General features: G+C 45.4%; 1 protein-coding gene across 2 annotated transcripts in view; it reads right to left on the bottom strand.

Annotated features, from left to right (window-relative positions):
* Positions 1-731: 731 nt before the first annotated feature.
* The window catches only part of tspan33a (tetraspanin 33a), a 30,235-nt gene continuing 12,300 nt past the window's right edge, over positions 732-18,666 (bottom strand). For both annotated transcript variants that reach the window (XM_055653326.1, XM_055653327.1), the window contains 7 exons: positions 17,571-17,628; positions 17,126-17,253; positions 15,986-16,060; positions 7,073-7,168; positions 5,412-5,537; positions 3,191-3,352; positions 732-1,614 (listed from right to left, as the gene is read on the bottom strand). In XM_055653326.1, the coding sequence (XP_055509301.1) occupies positions 1,513-1,614; positions 3,191-3,352; positions 5,412-5,537; positions 7,073-7,168; positions 15,986-16,060; positions 17,126-17,253; positions 17,571-17,628 (747 nt within the window). In that variant the 3' untranslated portion in view covers positions 732-1,512. The remainder of the gene's footprint in view (positions 1,615-3,190; positions 3,353-5,411; positions 5,538-7,072; positions 7,169-15,985; positions 16,061-17,125; positions 17,254-17,570; positions 17,629-18,666) is intronic.

Genomic DNA, 18,666 nt, shown 5'->3' with positions numbered 1-18,666 from the left:
TTTGAAATATTTTTGTGGAGCTTGGAGCAGCTTGCTAACCGATAAACACTGTTGTTTCAAAAAAAAAAATTCAGGACCCGGGTCTTGTCGATCCCCGACCTCCCACTCGGCCTTTCAGCATTTACTCTGGTTATCAATCTAACAATACACCCTCACCACACCCCAGTATCAGCCTGCAGGGGTGGTGTTGTCAGCAAAGTACCGGTGGGGGAGGGGAAGGGGATTTGGTAGTACTCGTTATTTAAGTGTGGATTTTTCCAATAGGATTGTAGTTAGTCATTGGTGTGAGGCAAAGCTGGGCTCCACTTTCCTCTGCTTGAACTCTCTCCCTGACATTGACTTCTAGTTTTAGTTTAGAGAAGCATTGTGGAAACAGGCACTTCGGCCCACAATGTCTCACCAACCAGCGATCACCTATACACAAGTTCTATCCTACACTCTAGGGACAATTTACCAAAGCCACTCCACAACCCTTTAGTATCTCCTCACGAGAGCTTGGACAGCAGGCTGTTGCAGGTCAGTGGAGCCAGTCTTTGGTACCTACTCCCTATCCTAGATGTAGCCCCTCTTTTCTGAGGAACCTGTGGCTGGTAGCTGGGAAGGCATGACCCGTCTTTCCTTTAAAATGAACCAGGTCCCAGGGCATTTCACACTCCCTGGTTCTACAATCTCTGGCCCTCGAACAGAATTTTTTGCACAGTCGGCAAATTTACTAAAGAAAACACTTCATCACAGTTTAATGTTATTTTTATTAAAAAGACAAAAATATTTCATTTACCAAAAAAATGTACATTATTTTTTTTAGACAATAAGATTGTATCCTGACATATGAACATATTAACATGAAGCTCTATACAATAACTCCATATCTCAAAAGTATTTTCCTCTTCAGTGCTAGGTTTAGTCAGTGGCCACAAAGCACAATAGACTGGAACTAAACCATCTCTGGTAGGTAATTGATAGGGAAATCTCCCGTTAAAAAGTTGGCCCTTTTCACCCACATTGTCTCACTGACTGAAATAAAACAGTAAAATAGAGCAGCACAAATGTAGTTTAACAGTAACGGATGGAGGCACAGGCAGGCGACTCGACCGACTGCAGCAAACACAGGCACAGATAAACTTAATTGCACCGGATGCAAACACTCCTTGAAGGGCAACTGCAAGTACTCAACGACAGGAGGGATGAGACTGCCCCACAGTTATAATGGGACATTGTGCTTCATACCTGTACCCGAGAAACACGCCACAGAATACTACGAATTGCAAAACATGTGAATTTATTTCACACAGTGACACTGAAGGATGTGATGAGAAATCCAGTTAAAACGACGAGTTTGAGCATCTGCACATCCAGTGGACACAGCACATGTACCCCCGAGCGAGCAGAGTGGCGTTTTGCCATTCCCGATGTCCGGCAGTCCTTTCTCGGTGAGTAAATTCATCGATGCGAAGGCCCTCTCAACCGGTAGTAAAAGCCAGCATCCCCCCCTTCACTCTGGAGAGAGCGCATTCAGTACCAGGGATCGGCTCTGTGCTGGCTGTTGTATTTCTGGAGCTCAATCTGATCTTTGATCTGATTGATGAGGATCTGGGAGAGAAGAATTCCCACCAACTGTAGGCAGCAACCGAGGAGAGAAGAGAAATAAACATATAAGCACACAGTTTCCCCCCCGCACGAACGCTGCCATACCCACAGCCTGTTTGCAGAGTCCACGTCATCTCAAATAACTTGGTTCTGCGTCATTCTCACTTATGAAATAGGAGTTTGTGGGCTCAAAGTGTTACATTGCCAGAGTGTCAACATTAAACCAGCCTGCCTGTCCCCTGAAGTGGTTCTATATTGTATAACGGAGAAATTATCCCTGGTCAGCACTTAATTACGTGACTGATAACATTACGAGATTGCTGGCTGCAGGATTTTGCTGCGATCAAATTAGCGGCCAAATTTACAGTTTCCAAGCTCTTGATTTTAGAGCTTTAATTTTACTCTATTTTAGTTTAGTGATACAGCATGGAAACGGGTTCCTCGGCCCAGCGAGTCTGCACCAACCAGCAATCCCCATACACGAGCACTAGCCTAAACACTTTGGGACAATTTACAAATATCACCAAAGCTAATTAACCTACAAACCTGTACGTCTTGGGACAGTGGGAAGAAACCAGAGCACTCGGAGAAAACACACGCAGGTCACAGGGAGAACGTAAAAACTCCATACACACAGCAAAATATCTTTAAGGCAGAGACAGATAAATTATTGATTATTTCAGGTGTCAGAGGTTATGGGGAGAAGGCAGGTGTATGGGGTTAGGAGGAAAAGATAAATCAGCCATGATCGAATGGCAGAGTAGATTTGATGGGCCGAATGGCCTAATTCTACTATCACTTATGACCTTCTGATCCGTAGTCAGGATCGAACCCGGGTCTTTGGTGTTGTAAGGTCGTATTTCTACTGCTGCATCACTCTGCCTCCTTTTGCCATGTCGGTCATTGCAAGGTTATGGAAGCCATTTTAGTTTCTCTGTGCCCAGCCACATGGGCAGCGCTTTCGTATCCAATTACCCTACAAACCTGCATATCTTTCAGGTGCGGTTGGAAACTGGAGCACCAGAGGAAATCCACGCAGTCACCGAAAGAACGTATAAACTCCACACAGACAGCAACCGAGGTCAGAACCAGCGTCTCTAGGTCTGACAGGAAGCAGCTCAACCAGCTGCACCACTGGATGGGCAGAGAGAAACTATTTCCACTAGTACTCGTGAACAAGAGTGAATGACATGAAAAACACATGCTGGGCCTTCCAGGGATGAGGTGAGGAAGCACATCTTCACCGCAAGGGCAGTGAAAATCTGGACCATCTTCCCCAAAACATAGAAAAGTAGGTGGAGTAGGCAATTCAGCCCTTCAAGCCGGCACAGACATTCAATATGATCATGGCTAATCATCTAAAATCAGTACCCCCCATCCTGCTTTTCCCCCATATCCCTTGATTCCTTTAGCCCTAAAACTAAATCTAACTCTTGAAAACCCTGTGAGAACAAAGAGTCAAGTGAACATTTTCAAGAGAAATAGAATCAAGGAACAGAAATGGAACTGAATGGCGATAGTCCTGATCTGATATTGGGAGGAAAGGGTTTGAGGGGTAGAATGGTCCATTGAGGTAGACATGGGTGGTGGGCAAGGCACTGACCTGTGGGATAGCAAGGCCCAGGGCCACCCCTCCCAACAGGAAGAGGTTGCTATGGATCCAGTTGACCAGCTTGTCGATGCACCCATTGGTGTAGATATATTCCTCTGCTGCTAGGTACTCCAGATCCTGCATGCCATGCCCACACATAGTGTTGATCACTTTCTGCATTGGGAAGAGAGACGGGTCAGTGTATAAGACCGAGTGTCTACCAAAAGAGAGGCGGTTCCTCCACCTCAAGGCACAACAGGCAGATCTCCCTCGTCATAGAACCATTCTCTGCCTACCCCTACACATCACTGCTTTTTCTAATGTGGCTCCCAGCAGCACTCAGCTGTGACCCTGGCTCCCCACACTTCAACCTGACCCAGGGCTCCATCAGTTGCATCGTAGAAAGGCTCGGTCTCTGCTCCGCCAACTGGATCCGCAGGCTGCTAGACTGTTGGTGTGACTGGTGCCACTGAGTGTTTGAGGATACGTCTGACATTCGCAAATGCACACTTCCCGTTCTGGTTGCAGGTTGCAGGTTGCACCCAGTGCAGGGTCAAGGCAGCCAACCTAGGGTAAGAAATGGGGACTCTGTGGAAGATCACGCTGCATCGTTAGACTCTGAGAACATTGCTGCTGCCGCAGAGCTCCAGGAACCTGGGTTCAAACATACTCGGCCATCTGGTATCGGCAGTATGTATGGGGAATGGTTGGGGGAGCATAGGGTGGATGGAGGGTGGCTGCTATCATATGAATGCAGTGGCTACACGCAAAAGCAAAACATTGCTGTACAGATTGTAAAGCTTCACTGAATGGCGTGCATAATGCTTTTCAACACTTCACGAAGAACCTCAAGCTTTGAACTGTGCAATTTTCACATCTTAAATCATTGGACATCCAATGTCAAATTATTTCCATAACATTACAATTTTCACCTTTTCCCAGGCGGTTACATGCTTCTATTTTCTGTTTTAATGTCTTGTACCTTTGCCAGGTACTGCTGACATGGTTCGTCAGCATTCTGACCCGATATAGTAGATAGATTGGAGAAATACAGGATACTTTGTGTAACACTTCAGCACTAACCATCACTGGGAAATATACCCGAGGGACAGAGACCAGACTCCTGTGCAGAAGACAGATAGGAGTCAGCCTGAACACGATCACATCAGATTCAAACTTGTGTTTTTAAAAAATGATGAAATTGCTTAATATTCTTACAAAATGTTGTGGATTGCACAAGAATGTTAGTATTCTATGAATAAGAGTTTGACTTACTAGGAGTATGCGCAAAGTCCATTTTTTAGGCTTGGGCACAGAAGTAAAGAAAGGAGAAAGTGATAATCGGACTTTTAGCTACGCTTGAAAGAGACCATCGTCGAGAGGCAAACTAGGGCATTTTCTAGAGAATGTAACGCACCCAGTAGTCAAAGAATTTGTCTGCAGTAAAGTTTCCAATGTGACCACGTGGACAAGAATACATAAGATACATTAAATTGGCAGGTACTGATCAGTCTGAAGCAGGGTCTTGACCCGAAACGTCGACTATTCCTTCGCTCCATAGATGTTGCCTCATCATATAACAATTACAGCACGGAAACAGGCCATCTCGGCCCTTCTAGTCCATGCCGAACACTTACTCTCAACTAGTTCCATCTACCTGCAGTCAGACCATAACCCTCCATTCCTTTCCCGTCCACATACCTATCCAATTTATTTTTAAATGCTAAAATCGAACCTGCCTCCACCACTTCCACTGGAAGCTCTTTCCACACAGCTACCACTCTCTGAGTAAAGAGGTTCCCCCTCATGTTACCCCTAAACTTTTGTCCCTTAATTCTCCATTCATGTCCTCATGTTTGAATCTTCCCTACTCTCAATGGAAAAAGCTTATCCACGTCAACTCTGTCTATCCCTCTCATAATTTTAAAGACCTTTATCAAGTCCCCCTTTAACCTTCTGCGCTCCAAAGAATAAAGACCTATCTTGTTCAACCTATCTCTGTAACTTCGGTGCTGAAACCTAGGCAACATTCTAGTAAATCTAACCTGCTGGGCTGAGTTTCTCCCAGCATTTGTCTACATTCGTTTTTTTCAGGATCTGCAGTTCTCTCTTAAACATTAAATTAATGACAAGTCTGTTTATGTTCAATGAATGGTTCATTTATTTACAATGGGCACAGGACTGCAGCCTCTGCCTATCCCATTACAAACGTTACCCCACCCCAGTCACTTACCTCCGTGGTGCGCAGGCAACAGGAATAAGGCACAGAGCAGCGCTCCCGGCTGGGGTTCTCCAGCGTGCAGTTAAAGTACATGTTGTGGCTCCAGTCCTTGTATGAAATTCCCCCACAGCAGCTGAACTATCGGAGGGAGAAAGAAGAAACGAGGCGATAAGAGGTGACAGGGCAGAGAAAGAAGAAACAAAAATGTTAGAAACCTGCCTTTTGTTACCAATGTCAATGAACCCAGCCTCTACCCAAGTTGACGATATATGCCACTGGACTATTCTGGGACTTGCCCTCATCTTGCAATGTTTACAAGACATTTGGGCAGGAACATGGATAGAAAATGCTTAGAGGGATAAAGGCCAAACACAAGCAAGTGGACCAGCTCAGCTAGGCAACTTGGTCAGCATGGATGAGATGGGCTGAAAGACATGTTTATGTGCTGAACAACTCTATAAACATGTCTGGATATCACCCCAAGCATAGCACTTTGCTCACTCATCACCATTGGCCCACCACACACATAGAAGGTGTACAATGTCACCCACTTCTGTGACCTTCACTACCAAATGCATGGACAGGGCCTGCAAGGTAACGAGTTCCCCTCCAGGTCACACAGTACCCGGGTCGGACATTTCTCCTCAATGGGTACAAATCCCAGAGGTCACTATGTGGCAGCACTGAGGGGACCTAAACCACACGCTTTGCAGTGGCTCCGGAAAACAACTCACCACCAAGGGCAAGTTGAGATTGCCCATGAAATGCTGGCTCTGCTGGTGATGCCCAGAACTTGAGAATTATTTTTTAAATTGACAAACAGGTACTGCAACAGCATTTGAAAGACACTTGGACAGGTACATGGATAGGAAAGGTTTGGAGGGATAAAGGCCAAATGAAGGCAAATGAGATTAACTTAAATGGGGCATCTTGGTCAGCACGGACGAGTTGGGCCGAAGGGCCTGTTTGTTTGCTGTGTGACTATGCTTCCAAGATTAAAATAAGTGAGCATCACATTATAGAAAGGATTGAGGACCCCATAGTTAAACGTCAACAAATTGTGAAACATGCTAAGTCGAGAGTGAAGCTGACAGAATTGCCTGATCATTGGAAGTTAAAATTTGAGGTGTGCATCATCTGAAAGATGTGATATAGTGTGATGGACCACGACTACAAAATTACCCAGATGATTTAAAAGGGGGAAAAAACGGAGACAAATCAACCCAATTCCTTGGCTTTACCCAAAGGGGATGGAAAAATAAAGGAAATTAGAAGACAGACTTGGATTAGGGTAGAAAATCAAGAGAAAATGTATCTGGTTCATTCATTATATTCAATTTTTCAACTTTTCAAAAACATACCAACAAAAGGCAGGGGAAAAATGATTGACAGCATTTGTCCACAGCAGCTGGCATATTTGTGTTAAATTTTGCTACATCACCACCAAATAGAGCCACGTGCTTTTTCCACGAGGCCCCACTGACTTGAACATTGATGTTTGCTGAAAGTAATATTTAGGAAGCCTAGAAGGCAAGAAAAATAAAATAAAAAAGCAATGAAGATGATGAAGGAGTGAATCAAATGGAGAGGTAGAACATGCAAAAGGCATGATGGAGATGGATTGGTTCAAGATGATATAGTGCATTTATAGTCACAAGTCCGTGATACAGAACCTGCTTCTGCCCATAGTCGATGAGGTTCTGGAGATCCAGGTCATCTCGGTAATGAATTATTGCGCTATCGATGATCTCACTGACCTTCGATCGGGCCTGTGTTGGAAAGAGACAATACATTTTGCAATTAAAGCCAGAGTCAGCTCCCATTTAAATAATCAGGCATCTATCTTCCTCCACAACTCACAATCCATTAGACTGTTCTTTGTTTAGTTGCCGTTCGTGGGTGGGAAATGCAATTTCTAAAATCTTCCATCGTAATTCACTGATGGAAATTAAAGGAGTGTAGGAGTCTTGCTGGAATAAAATCCAGTAAAAACAATTTCAAAGCCCACAGTAACAGCTTGAGAGGTTGAATTCATTTAAAAAGAATTTGAGGTTTAAAAACGCTGGTATTGGTACAAGTGAAGGAACAAACTAACCACTGGTACTAAATCTGGCCGACAAACAACACCAGTTCTGCACCAGTGTAACTAACAATACAATTACAGACCAGTCAGTTGCACCAAAATGCACATTGTGGGAGCAGCTTTACCCCAAAGACTTCAATAGTTACAGATGGCCTATTACAGTCACAACAGCTAGACAAACCCTCTGAAGAAGCGTTGAAACGTTGCCCATTTCCTTCACTCCGTGGATGCTGCTGCACCCGCTGAGTTTCTCCAGCATTTTTGTGTACCTTCGATTTTCCAGCATCTGCAGTTCCTTCTTGAACACAACAGCTAGAGATTCTGGTCTGTAAAGATTCATTTCCCACTGGTCCATGCATTTACACGGAGCCACCAGAGGGCGCTGAAGCACCACAAGGCACCACTGAAACGGCAGCAGGCACATGATCCCCATTCAAATCCTCATAGCAACATTTTTCATTGTACCTGTATCTCACCGTACTCGATCATATAACAATTAATTCAACTTGATTTGACTTGGCATCTTTGGCCTATCTTTCACTGAAATGTGGGAAATCTTTGCTCATCCTCGAGGTCTTGCTGCACTTCCTTGACATCATTGAGCCCTGCAGCAGGGCCCAGGAGTTCTCTTGAATAAAGCACAGGTATCAGCCTAATTAACTGAGACTAGTGTGAGATGGAGATGTGCTAGATCACTGCACTTTGATTCCAGTTGAGGATGGTTCTCTTATCTTTGTAAAAAGGGGAAAAAAGGACCAATTTAATGGAGGTCTTAAAGATTGTGGTGTGAATAAGGTAAACGTAGATACTTTCACTTCCCAGAAAGACCAAAATTAGGAGTTAGAGATAAATTAAAGCCACAAATTCAGCCTGAATTTAGGACAATCTTTCTCCACTTGGCTAGATAGAATATGGAACTTGCAATTATGTGTGAGAGCGTGAGACAGAGCGCGGGAGATACACACATTTGTGTAGATGGCAGGGCTGCCAACATTGGGTGACAGTTGAGAATGAGAAATTGCAAGGGAGTGCAGCAACCAAGGGTGGGAGGTTGTGGGAGGGGGGGTGTCCCCCCTTCCACGGTAGGGAGCTTTTGCATTTTTCAGCTTGAAATTGTGGTGCATACTGTAATGAGTATTTTAAATTACACTTGAATGCAACATTTATGCTTTAAATTGGATTAGGTATGAATAAGGTTAGGCTATATTACATTCCACAGTAGAGCCAGGCTCTGATCAACAGATGCAGCACATGAGAGACAGTGAGATAGGTACAGGTTTAGAGGAATATGGGCCAAATGCAGGCAGGTGGAACTAGTGTAGATGGGACGTGTTGGCCGATGTGGGCGAGTTGGGCTGAAGAGCCTGTTTCCGCTGTAAAACTATGACTACAACATACAAACTTACTGACCAAGAAGAAAGAGAACAACAAAGAGACAGTATCCACAAAGGGAAACAAATTTCTGGAGTAACTTAGCGCGTCAGGCAATACTCTGTCTAACTGCACTGGTGACCTTACCTTGGAGTTAAGACAGGAACAAAAGATGTACAGCATGTAGAAACCAGGAACTGCAGATGCTAGTTTACAAGAAAGCACACAAAGCTCTGGAGTAACTCAGTGGGTCAGGCAGTATCCCTGGAGAACATGGGTAGGTGACATTTCAGGCGTGGACCCTTCTTCAGACTGATGAAGGATCCCAACCTGAGACATGACATACCTATGTTCCCCAGGGATGCTTTCTGACCCACTGAGTTACCAGAGCTTTGTGTGCTTTAAGATAAGACTTTTGGTCAGAGCAGAGTGAAAAGAACAACGAGAGAGGCTGGGTGTTGAAGATGGGAGAGAAACACCCTGTACACTAGCACTATACTACACACTGGGGACAACGTACCATTTTTACCAAAGCCCATTAACCTACAAACCTGCACGTCTTTGGAGTGTGGGAGAAAACCGACATAGTCACAGGGAGAACGTACAAACTCCGTACAGACAGCATCCATAGTCAGGATGGAACCCGGGTCTCTGGCGCTGCAAGGCAGCAACTCTGCCGCAACACCACCGCGACGCCCCGGGTTTTTTTTTCTTTCTTCTTTTCAGGAGAGAGGAAGAGTATTTCTCTGTGTTCTATGTTCTATCAGGACAACAACAATACTAAATTCAACACACATAGCCTCTGATGCTGCTTTAAGCCTGCTATTAATGCAACAATTACTGAAGCTACATCGTTTAAGGCAGCTTTTACAACACCAAATAACTTCTGCTGCTGCCTCACTTCTTCTGGGAATTAATAAACTGAAAAAAAGATTTATTCCATCTGGTCCACCTCCTCGCAGAGAAAATACTGGCTACACTTTGGCTCAATATCTACCCATGGTATCTGACATCCTCCAGCACTGGGAGATGCTAAAAATCATTTCGTTGTCTCTGTACTGTACACTGACAATGACAATAAATTGAATCATTTCATTTCATTTCACTGTAAGGAGTAAATCTTGAAAAATGTAACCATTGGACCAATGACCAAGTTTATTTTGATGCACAGGAACAGATCGCTGAATGTGTCAAGGTTATTGTCCATCTCAATCCGAGCAAACATCTACTGAATTACGCCAGACGTTTGCATAACGCTATGGCTGCAAAAATAGAGAAGTCAAAATGTAGAAACAAGGAACTGATTAATACACAAAAGGACACAGATTCTGGAGTGACTCAGCCCAGTTGAGCCTAGACCAGGTTATGAATTACATTTCCACTGCATGCAAAAATTAGCATGGTCCTTGTGTATCGTCACACGTAATGTGGCCGATGATATCAGGGATATATTTGCATCGTACTTTTAGACAATAGACAATAGGTGCGGGAGTAGGCCATGTGGCCCTTCGAGCCAGCACCACCATTCAATGTGATCATGGCTGATCATCCACAATCAGTACCCTGTTCCTGCCTTCTCCCCATATCCCCCGGCTCCACAATAATATTAAGAGCCCTATCTAGCTCTCTCTTGAAAGCATCCAGAGAACCTGCCTCCACCGCCCTCCGAGGCAGAGAATTCCACAGACTCACCACTCAATGAGAAAAAGTGTTTCCTCGTCTCCGTTCTAAATGGCTTAATCCTTATTCTTAAACTGTGGTCCCTGGTTCTGGACTCTCCCAATATCGGGAACATGTTTCCTGCCTCTAGCGTGTCCAAGGCCTTAACAGTCTTATAGTGGAATGCAAGCTGTAAAGCAGCATTCTCACCACGTTCCTGTGGAAGGCCAAGCTTATGCATATTAATAGTGTGCGATGGGACTAAGCCAATCAAATTGCTCGTTCTTTACGGGAAACCCACCGACAGAAAACTATTCTCATTGGTGAGTGCGGAGGAGATCTGGAAGCCTTGGGCAAATTGAATTGTTTGTGACTTTATTTTTTATTATTTTTGTTTTTGAGTGTGAGAAATTCTGTGACCAGCGTGAGAATTGTGCGAAAAGCGCGAGTCTCACGCTCAATGCTCAGAGTTGGCAGCCCTGAGGTGGTTATGTAGATGTGTTTAGATAAGGATTGGTCAGTAGGTGCATGGAGCACAAAACCTGGCATGAATTGGTCTGAAGAAAGGTTTCAGCCCAAAACGTTGCCTATTTCCTTCGCTCCATAGATGCTGCTGCACCCGCTGAGTTTCTCCAGCACTTTTGTCTACCTTCGATTTTCCAGCATCTGCAGTTCCTTCTTAAAAACAATGAATTGGAGTCAATTGGGCTACAAATGCCCTTATTTCTGTGCATTGTTTTGCATGTGGACATTTCATGAAACATTTGTTTTTAGAACTCAGAGGGAAAGAACCAGTCAGAACATGACTCCAATATTAATCCTAAAACATGTCTCAGCCAGCAAGCAAGAAACTGGCATTAAGATTACAACAAGTGCAGTAACCGAGGTGCTGACTGCACCACAGCTGCAAGGAACAGCTGGGCACAAGATCAGACAGTTTTATCACAGACTTGGAGCAGACTTGTATCGGCACAAAGTACTGTGCAAACAATGGAAGACTCCTGAAGTGTAGACACGGGTGCAAGTTGAAAGAGCAGCAGCCAATTTACATTAAGGTGCCAGAAATAACAATGTTGTTATGAGCCAGTTGTTTTTATGAAACACTCAGCAGGTCAGGCAACACGTTTGGAAAGAGAAAGACGTCACATTTAATGTCAAAGCCCTTTCCGTTGGTATGATGTTGACTGGCCAGGTCACCACAGCAGTGCCAAAGGCTTCTTTATCTAAACAAAAATCTAGACAGGACTCTCAAAGCCACATCTCAAAGAAAGCATCCCTGACAGTACAACGCTCTCTCACTACTGCTCTGAAGATAGAGCCAAGAATTCTTCTGTGACGAAGCCTTCTGCAGGACACGAGCCCAGGGCAGCCTGACTACAGAGGGGAGGGTGCTGCCACTGAGCCAGGGCTGACAAACAGCAGGAGGTTCCCAATTTAGTCTCTGTCACGTTTCACAAAGAAAAACTGTCTGAAACACAAGAGGGATGCATAGAACCATGCAATGTCCTATGGGGAAAATGCACCTCATTCTGAAAATAAAATGGTCTAAGACTCCGGTCCACAATGAAAACTATAGGCGTAGGCAGATCAATTGCTCAAGACTGCCTGTCATTTGATATAATCATAGCTCTTTTAATTGTTTCACATTTACTGTTAGTGCCTTTAGCTGGGAACAACTGGGATGTTATAAAAAAATAAAATAATAATAGGATCAGGATTAGGCCACTCAGCGCATCAAGCCAGGAATTAGTGTAAATAGACATCCCGGTTGGCATGGATGAGTCGGACCGAAGGGCCTGTTTCTGTGCAAGATGACTATGACTGGGTGGGTAAGTTAACCTTTTCCTGCTGACTCCATTGCATCAAATACATTAACATCATAAAAGTATCTTTTATATTTCAACGGATCCTTTTTTTTTTTGGTACCCCTGTTCAGTGGAATGATTAATGAGGGCACTGTGGAGTCCACAGGGCCTTGTAGAGTTGGGGCGGTGTGTGCCTACAGGTGGGTAGTTTGATTCAATTCAATTCAATTCAACTTTAATGTCAACGCACAAATACAAGTATCAGTACAACGAAATGCAGTTTTGCGTCAGTCCGTAGTAGTTGTACATAAAGAAAAACAAAAAAAAATAGAAAGAGGGAAGATACAGAATAATCAGGAAATACAGAATGATTAAACAAAGGGGACGGAGGGACCAGAGAAATCTATCGTCGGGACTCCGAGTTCAGCAGTGTGATTGTGTTGTTATAGAAGTTTTTCCTCATCCTACTAGTACGTGACCTGAGGCTCCTGTACCGCCTCCCTGATGGGAGGAGGGCAAACAGTCCATGGTTGGGGTGTGAGGGGTCTTTGATGATCTTCCCAGCCCGTCTCAGACACCGTTTTCGGTGGAGGGCATCCATGGCAGGGAGCGGGGCACTTGATGTTGGTGCACTCCTTTCACTGTTACACCAGGATTCGGTGTACCCCACATTCTCAATGTCATCCAGAATAATTTCTGCAGTTTGAGCAACTCTCAAGGTGAGGAGGGGTGGACGTTGGAGTCAGAGTGATACAACACAGAAATCAAAACATCACAAGGAACAGAAGAAGTGCTGGGAATAGCCAACTGGGTAGGCAGCACCTGTGGACAGGGTGAGCCTTTTGTCTTTGATCTGGAGAGGTTAAGAGATTGGGGTGAGGGGGGAAGAGTCCAAGTTGATCAGGAATTCTGGAAAAGCAAGAAGCCCACAGTCTGGGGGTGACAATCTCTGGCCCAAGAAACAGGACAGGGAGTCGGCGAATAAATCGATACCATCCCCGGCTCAGGATTCAACAAAATGGGGATGTAGTGGGATGAAGCCAGCGTTCTTGCCGGGAACCGATCATTCAAGATCAGCAAGGGAGTGGGGGGGGAGGGGGAAAGGGGGAAAGAACAGTGAAAATATGGCTGGGGTTGGGGAAGCAATGCAGTTGGGGAGAAGGGGAAATGAGAACCAAGTTAGAAAGCAAAACCTGTCTACAAACTTTGATGTCCACGAGAAAGGATGGAGGCTTTTGTTGAGACAGTGAAGGCTGAAATGTAAGCGTGGAGCAGGAGAGCTTTGATACAGTGTATAAGAAGGAACTGCAGATGCTGGAAAATCTAAGGTACACAAAAATGCTGGAGAAACTCAGCGGGTGCAGCAGCATCTATGGAGCGAAGGAAATAGGCAACGTTTCGGGCCGACATGTGGTGTGGCATGAAGCTTGGGTCGGATGTTACAACAATTTGAGAAATTACTTGATCCGCTCAGTATTTCCAACACTTTGATTCTATTCCAAGAAAATTTCCAGAGTTTAAAAGTCAGGGGAAAAAAGGAAAGAAACCTGGTCCCACTATAACAAAACATCAGGAACCCATTGGATTATTGTAAAAATCTTTCAGGCTTTTTAAATCCGTTCACAGAACAGAATCTCGAGTGTTGCCCTGCTCTGCTCTTGTCCCACAGGCAACTCCTATCCAGCTGCTGAAGTGCCTGGGCCAATGAAAGGCAGTCGTGCCTTCTTCAGGGTACTTGGTGACCTCACCGGTACCCTCATCCTGAGACTGGACAAGACATCCAAGTGCCTGCAGGTTTGAGCACAAGTGTCAGGGAGCACTTGAAGTTCTCCCAGGGATTTGGCCACCAGCTGCAGTAGCCACTTCCTTGCAATCAGCACCATCGTGGGTGACAGAGGGGTGCAGCAGATGGTGCTGCTGCTGCTGCTGCTGCTGCTTCAACGGCAAGAGCCCCAGGTTCAATCCTGGCTGCCAGTGTTGTCTCCATGGGGATTGCACTTTCTCCCTGGGATCACGAATGATCCCAGCCCAAGACCCGCTGGCTAGTAGGTTAATTAGCCACTGTAAATGTCCCCTTCTGTAGGGGGTAGTAGGAACAGAGGGCATGTGTGAGTGAATCTGTTTTACAGAAATGTGGGGGAAAGGAGACCAGAGTCTCAATGGAACAAACATTCTTTGTCAGAAACAAATGAGACAATTAGCGCAAGTATATAAAGGTGCTGCGGCAGTATGAATATATCAATTAAACTATGATTTTATTCCATCAAAATATCCCACTGTTTTGATGTTGTGACCAATCAACTTCCAATTTAACAAATAATTAAATTGTATAAAATTTACATATTCAATATTCTAAAAATAATATAACAAAAGACGTCCAAACATACACACCACATTGTAGGAAAACTAAATAATGACATTGAAATGCACAGCCTTTTGATCTAACAGTTCACGTACAACTAGTGCACCTTTATGTAATAAAACTGGCAAAAATCGATGAGTATAAAAATGCAATTTCTAAAAAATGTGAAAATCTCCAGAAAGCTGAAGACTGCTTTGCATCGTGAGTTTCACCGAACAGCCGCCACCATTGAACCAACAGCGCACTGTAGACACGTCGAACCATGTGACAATAAAAAGAAACTAAATTAAATCCATTCCCTTTTATGAAAACATTAGAATGAAACAGATGTGTGCATTTGCATTTCTCCCTAAAGCACAATTGCCGACACTCCCCCTCCTCACCCTCCACTCCACCCCACCCTCCTTGCAATGCACCACACTCATCACTTGATTCCTTCCAAGCTGAAATCCCAAATTGTGTCAAATGATCACAATTCCTCTCACCTCATTGATCCTATTGCTCCACACTCTGTCTGACTCGTGAACCAGAAATCTAAACACAGAGGGAAGCTATTCAATCTACCGTCTCCAAGGCAACTGAAAATGGAGCAGATTGCACAGGTCTCAAACTGTAATCAAATGTTGATCACCCACAATAAGTGCTCCCTCCCCCATCAAGCTGTAAGCATCTAACCCTCGGCATTATCAATATTTATTTTCTATTATCCCTGTTACCTGTTAAAATCGAGATTCGTTTAATTTGGCATCAAGTCCAGCATGGACATTGTGGGCCGAAGGACCTGTCCCTAGGCTGTACTGTTCTATGTAATCTATTGATCACTTTATAGGGAAATCAAGGGTGAACACGGAACGCTTCACAATTTATGCACCTGGATTAAAATCTTCCGTCAGTTCTAAAAGGCCCAACTGAATCAATTTTCCCTCACAGTTAAACCAACTGCAAACAGAGGAAATGTATCACACGTCTCTGCACTGAGACGCTACACACCCTCGCTCTGCTGCCTGCCGTGTTATTTATAAATTCATATGTTCATAAGTGATAAGAGTAGAATTAAGCCATTTGGCCCATCAAGCCTAGTCCACCACACAATCATGGCTGATCTATCCCTCCCTCTCAACACCACTCTACCGACTTCTCGCCTTAACCCCTGACACCCGTATTAATCAAGAATTAATTAAAAAAAAAATTATATAGCCACAAATCCTCAACAGTTGTGCCAGACAGTTTACAGCAACTTTGGGGTTTTTTCTTCCATTTAATAGAAACCTGGTACAAAATTTCACTAAGAAAAGCAAAGTCATACCTTATCTGAAAAGACAAAGCCCAGGACCCCAGCAACCAATTGTAGCAAAAATACCAGCGTCAGGCAGATGGAGAACTAGAGGGGAACAAAATCAAGATCAAGATCAGCAGAAATAGCAGCAGAGAGGAGGGGAGGGGGTGGGGACCAGCTATCCGATGCTGTCCATCAGCAATAATTGCTGGTTTAAAATTGGTCCGCGAACAGGTCTTGTAATGGGTACCCACGAGCTGCTCCTGTCTTGCATGTATGGGGGGGGGGGGGGGGGGGGGGGAGTGCAGGCCATTTGTGGGTAGTGTGAGATGGGGGTGGTGAGGCAGAACAGGTGGACAGCTCTGAGAGGGAGTCGGGGAGGAAGGACTGCAATGAAGATGGCACGTCACTGCAGCCCAAAAACACCTCAGGGTCACACGCGTGCCCATCAACCAGACTCTCTCACTCCCTGCTGCAACACCTCAGTGACCAGTTACTGTCCATGAACGGCCCTCAGTGCCACATCCCACCCGTATCCACGTCCTATCCCGAGGGCCTGCATCCAAAGGTGGCCAAAAGGAACAATAGTCCTCCACCGAGGGGATCCGAGCAACACAAGGAGCTGGGTTTCAGCTCCTCCAGCCCTCACGGAGACAGTTCTCCCAGCATTAGGGTTGCCAATTTTCTCACTCCCAAATAAGGGACAAAAGGTCAAAATAAGGGACAAATCCCCAACGGCAATTCGTTGACCGACTCAGCCGTGGCTGGGTGAATGATGAGTTGGCCCGGGTGCTGGACTGCACACAAAGCCCAGCCAGCGGGCCAGCTGAAGAGTTTTGGCCCGAGCATCGCGCGCAAAGTCCGCCACCCATCCAACTCATGAACCGATGATCGGCCATGAGAAGCAGGGGTGGTGGCTAAGGTCCGAAGGTCGGACAACTGGCCGGACTGCCGACCGACAGGGCCACGACAGGGCGAGGCGCTGCTGCTGCATTCCATGGCCGGCACTATTTCGGGACGGGTGCGGCGCTCCGACCTGACATTCCCCTCGACCCGAGAAGTAGCAGTCAAATACGGGACAAGGGTGGGACAAACCAATATACGGGATGCCCAGTCTAATACGGGGCAGTTGGCAACCCAAGCCATCAACCAACGCCGAGCATCACTCACTGTTTGCAAGAGGCAGATGTTCTCCCGCAGGGATCCAATGCACCCACAGAAGGTGATGAGGAACATCAGCGCACCCACCACGATGAGGAGAATGGCAGGGTCCACAGCAAGACAGGCCATGGCAGCCTCTGCAAAACATGGTGCACCCGTCATCTGCCCATCCCCCTTTCAACTGCCCCTCGGGCACCATTCCCCCCCCCACCAGACCAAACCCCATTCCCTCCAAATTGACCCTCTTCGACAACTACATCCCATTACTCCTCCTCCGCTCTGCCATCCAGTCACCACGTATCATTCTCTACCTCGTAAACCCATGAAATCCCTTCATTTCACCGCACCCCCAATATCCTTGACCAAACACGTCCCACTCCCCAGATTCTCCATGTCATCCCTGTACCAGAGCCCACAGGCAACTGGACAATGGCAATAATTTGCTGCCACTCACCAGCATGCTTCATGACCCTGGCGTACACACCAATGCCAACCATCACCAAAGAGATGCTCTGGAAAAAGAAATACAAACATGGTCACGGTTAGACAGAAAAATTAAACCGTAGGTCAAAACAAAACAAAGCCCCATCCCTCGAGCAACCCAGGCAGTTTGTAGTTCGGAGTTTAGTAGGAGATAGACACAGAATCCTGGACTGACTCAGCGGGTCAGGCAGCATTTCTGGAGAAAAGGAAATGGTGATTTTTCAGTCCGAGACCCTTCTTCAGTTGGAGTTCATGGTTGTTGGGAAGAAGGTGTTCCTGAACCTGGATGTTACAGCTACTTCCCTTGATGTGCCATCTCCATTTCCATTGAACATTAATACTGGACCACGTATCACATAGACTTTAGCAGCACGAGTGCTGGTGAAACCTGGAGGAATGGATCAGTCTCAGTAACAACATGTTGAGTCGGCCAAGGGAACACATTTCCCATATTAACATCAGAAGGAGCAACAGGTGTACAGAGCTGGGTGGAATCAAAGGAAAATCCTAGCGACTGGGATTTATTTGGATGGGATCTCCGAAGTCTGGTTTAGCCACTGGAATTTTCTTCAACATATTATCCACCTGCTTCGGAGAAGACATAATGCTCAAAAACTCACATCCGGGCATTGTTGATAAATGATTCGGCAGTGGGAACATTAACAATAGCCAGCACCTCCCAATGTAGAACATGTTTCTAATGAAAGGTTGCAGACTGGACATTTTTGAGGATTTCCTTCTCCACAGATGCTGCATGTTGAGAGTACTGGAATGGGGGAAGACAACCACAAATTTACAAACAAAGCAACAATGAGATGAATTGACAGGAAACGTATTCTGGGTGTTGCTTTGTCACTCTTGTAGCTGAGCAGTATATGCTGACCAGTACCGAGCGCTGCCACCTTAATTACTCAGGTCGATCACCCAAAGGATCTAGACTTGCCCCCTCGTATTTCCCTGGTAATGCTACAAAGAGCAGTTTCCACGCATACACTGACATAAAGCCTCTCCTCATCCCTCCACCACCTTAAAGTGTCACGACAGCCAGCAACTTGCTCCAATGCACA

Source organism: Leucoraja erinacea, chromosome 22, assembly GCF_028641065.1.
Source record: "Leucoraja erinacea ecotype New England chromosome 22, Leri_hhj_1, whole genome shotgun sequence".
NCBI lineage: Eukaryota > Metazoa > Chordata > Chondrichthyes > Rajiformes > Rajidae > Leucoraja > Leucoraja erinaceus.
This window is presented reverse-complemented; position numbering and strand designations above follow the sequence as displayed.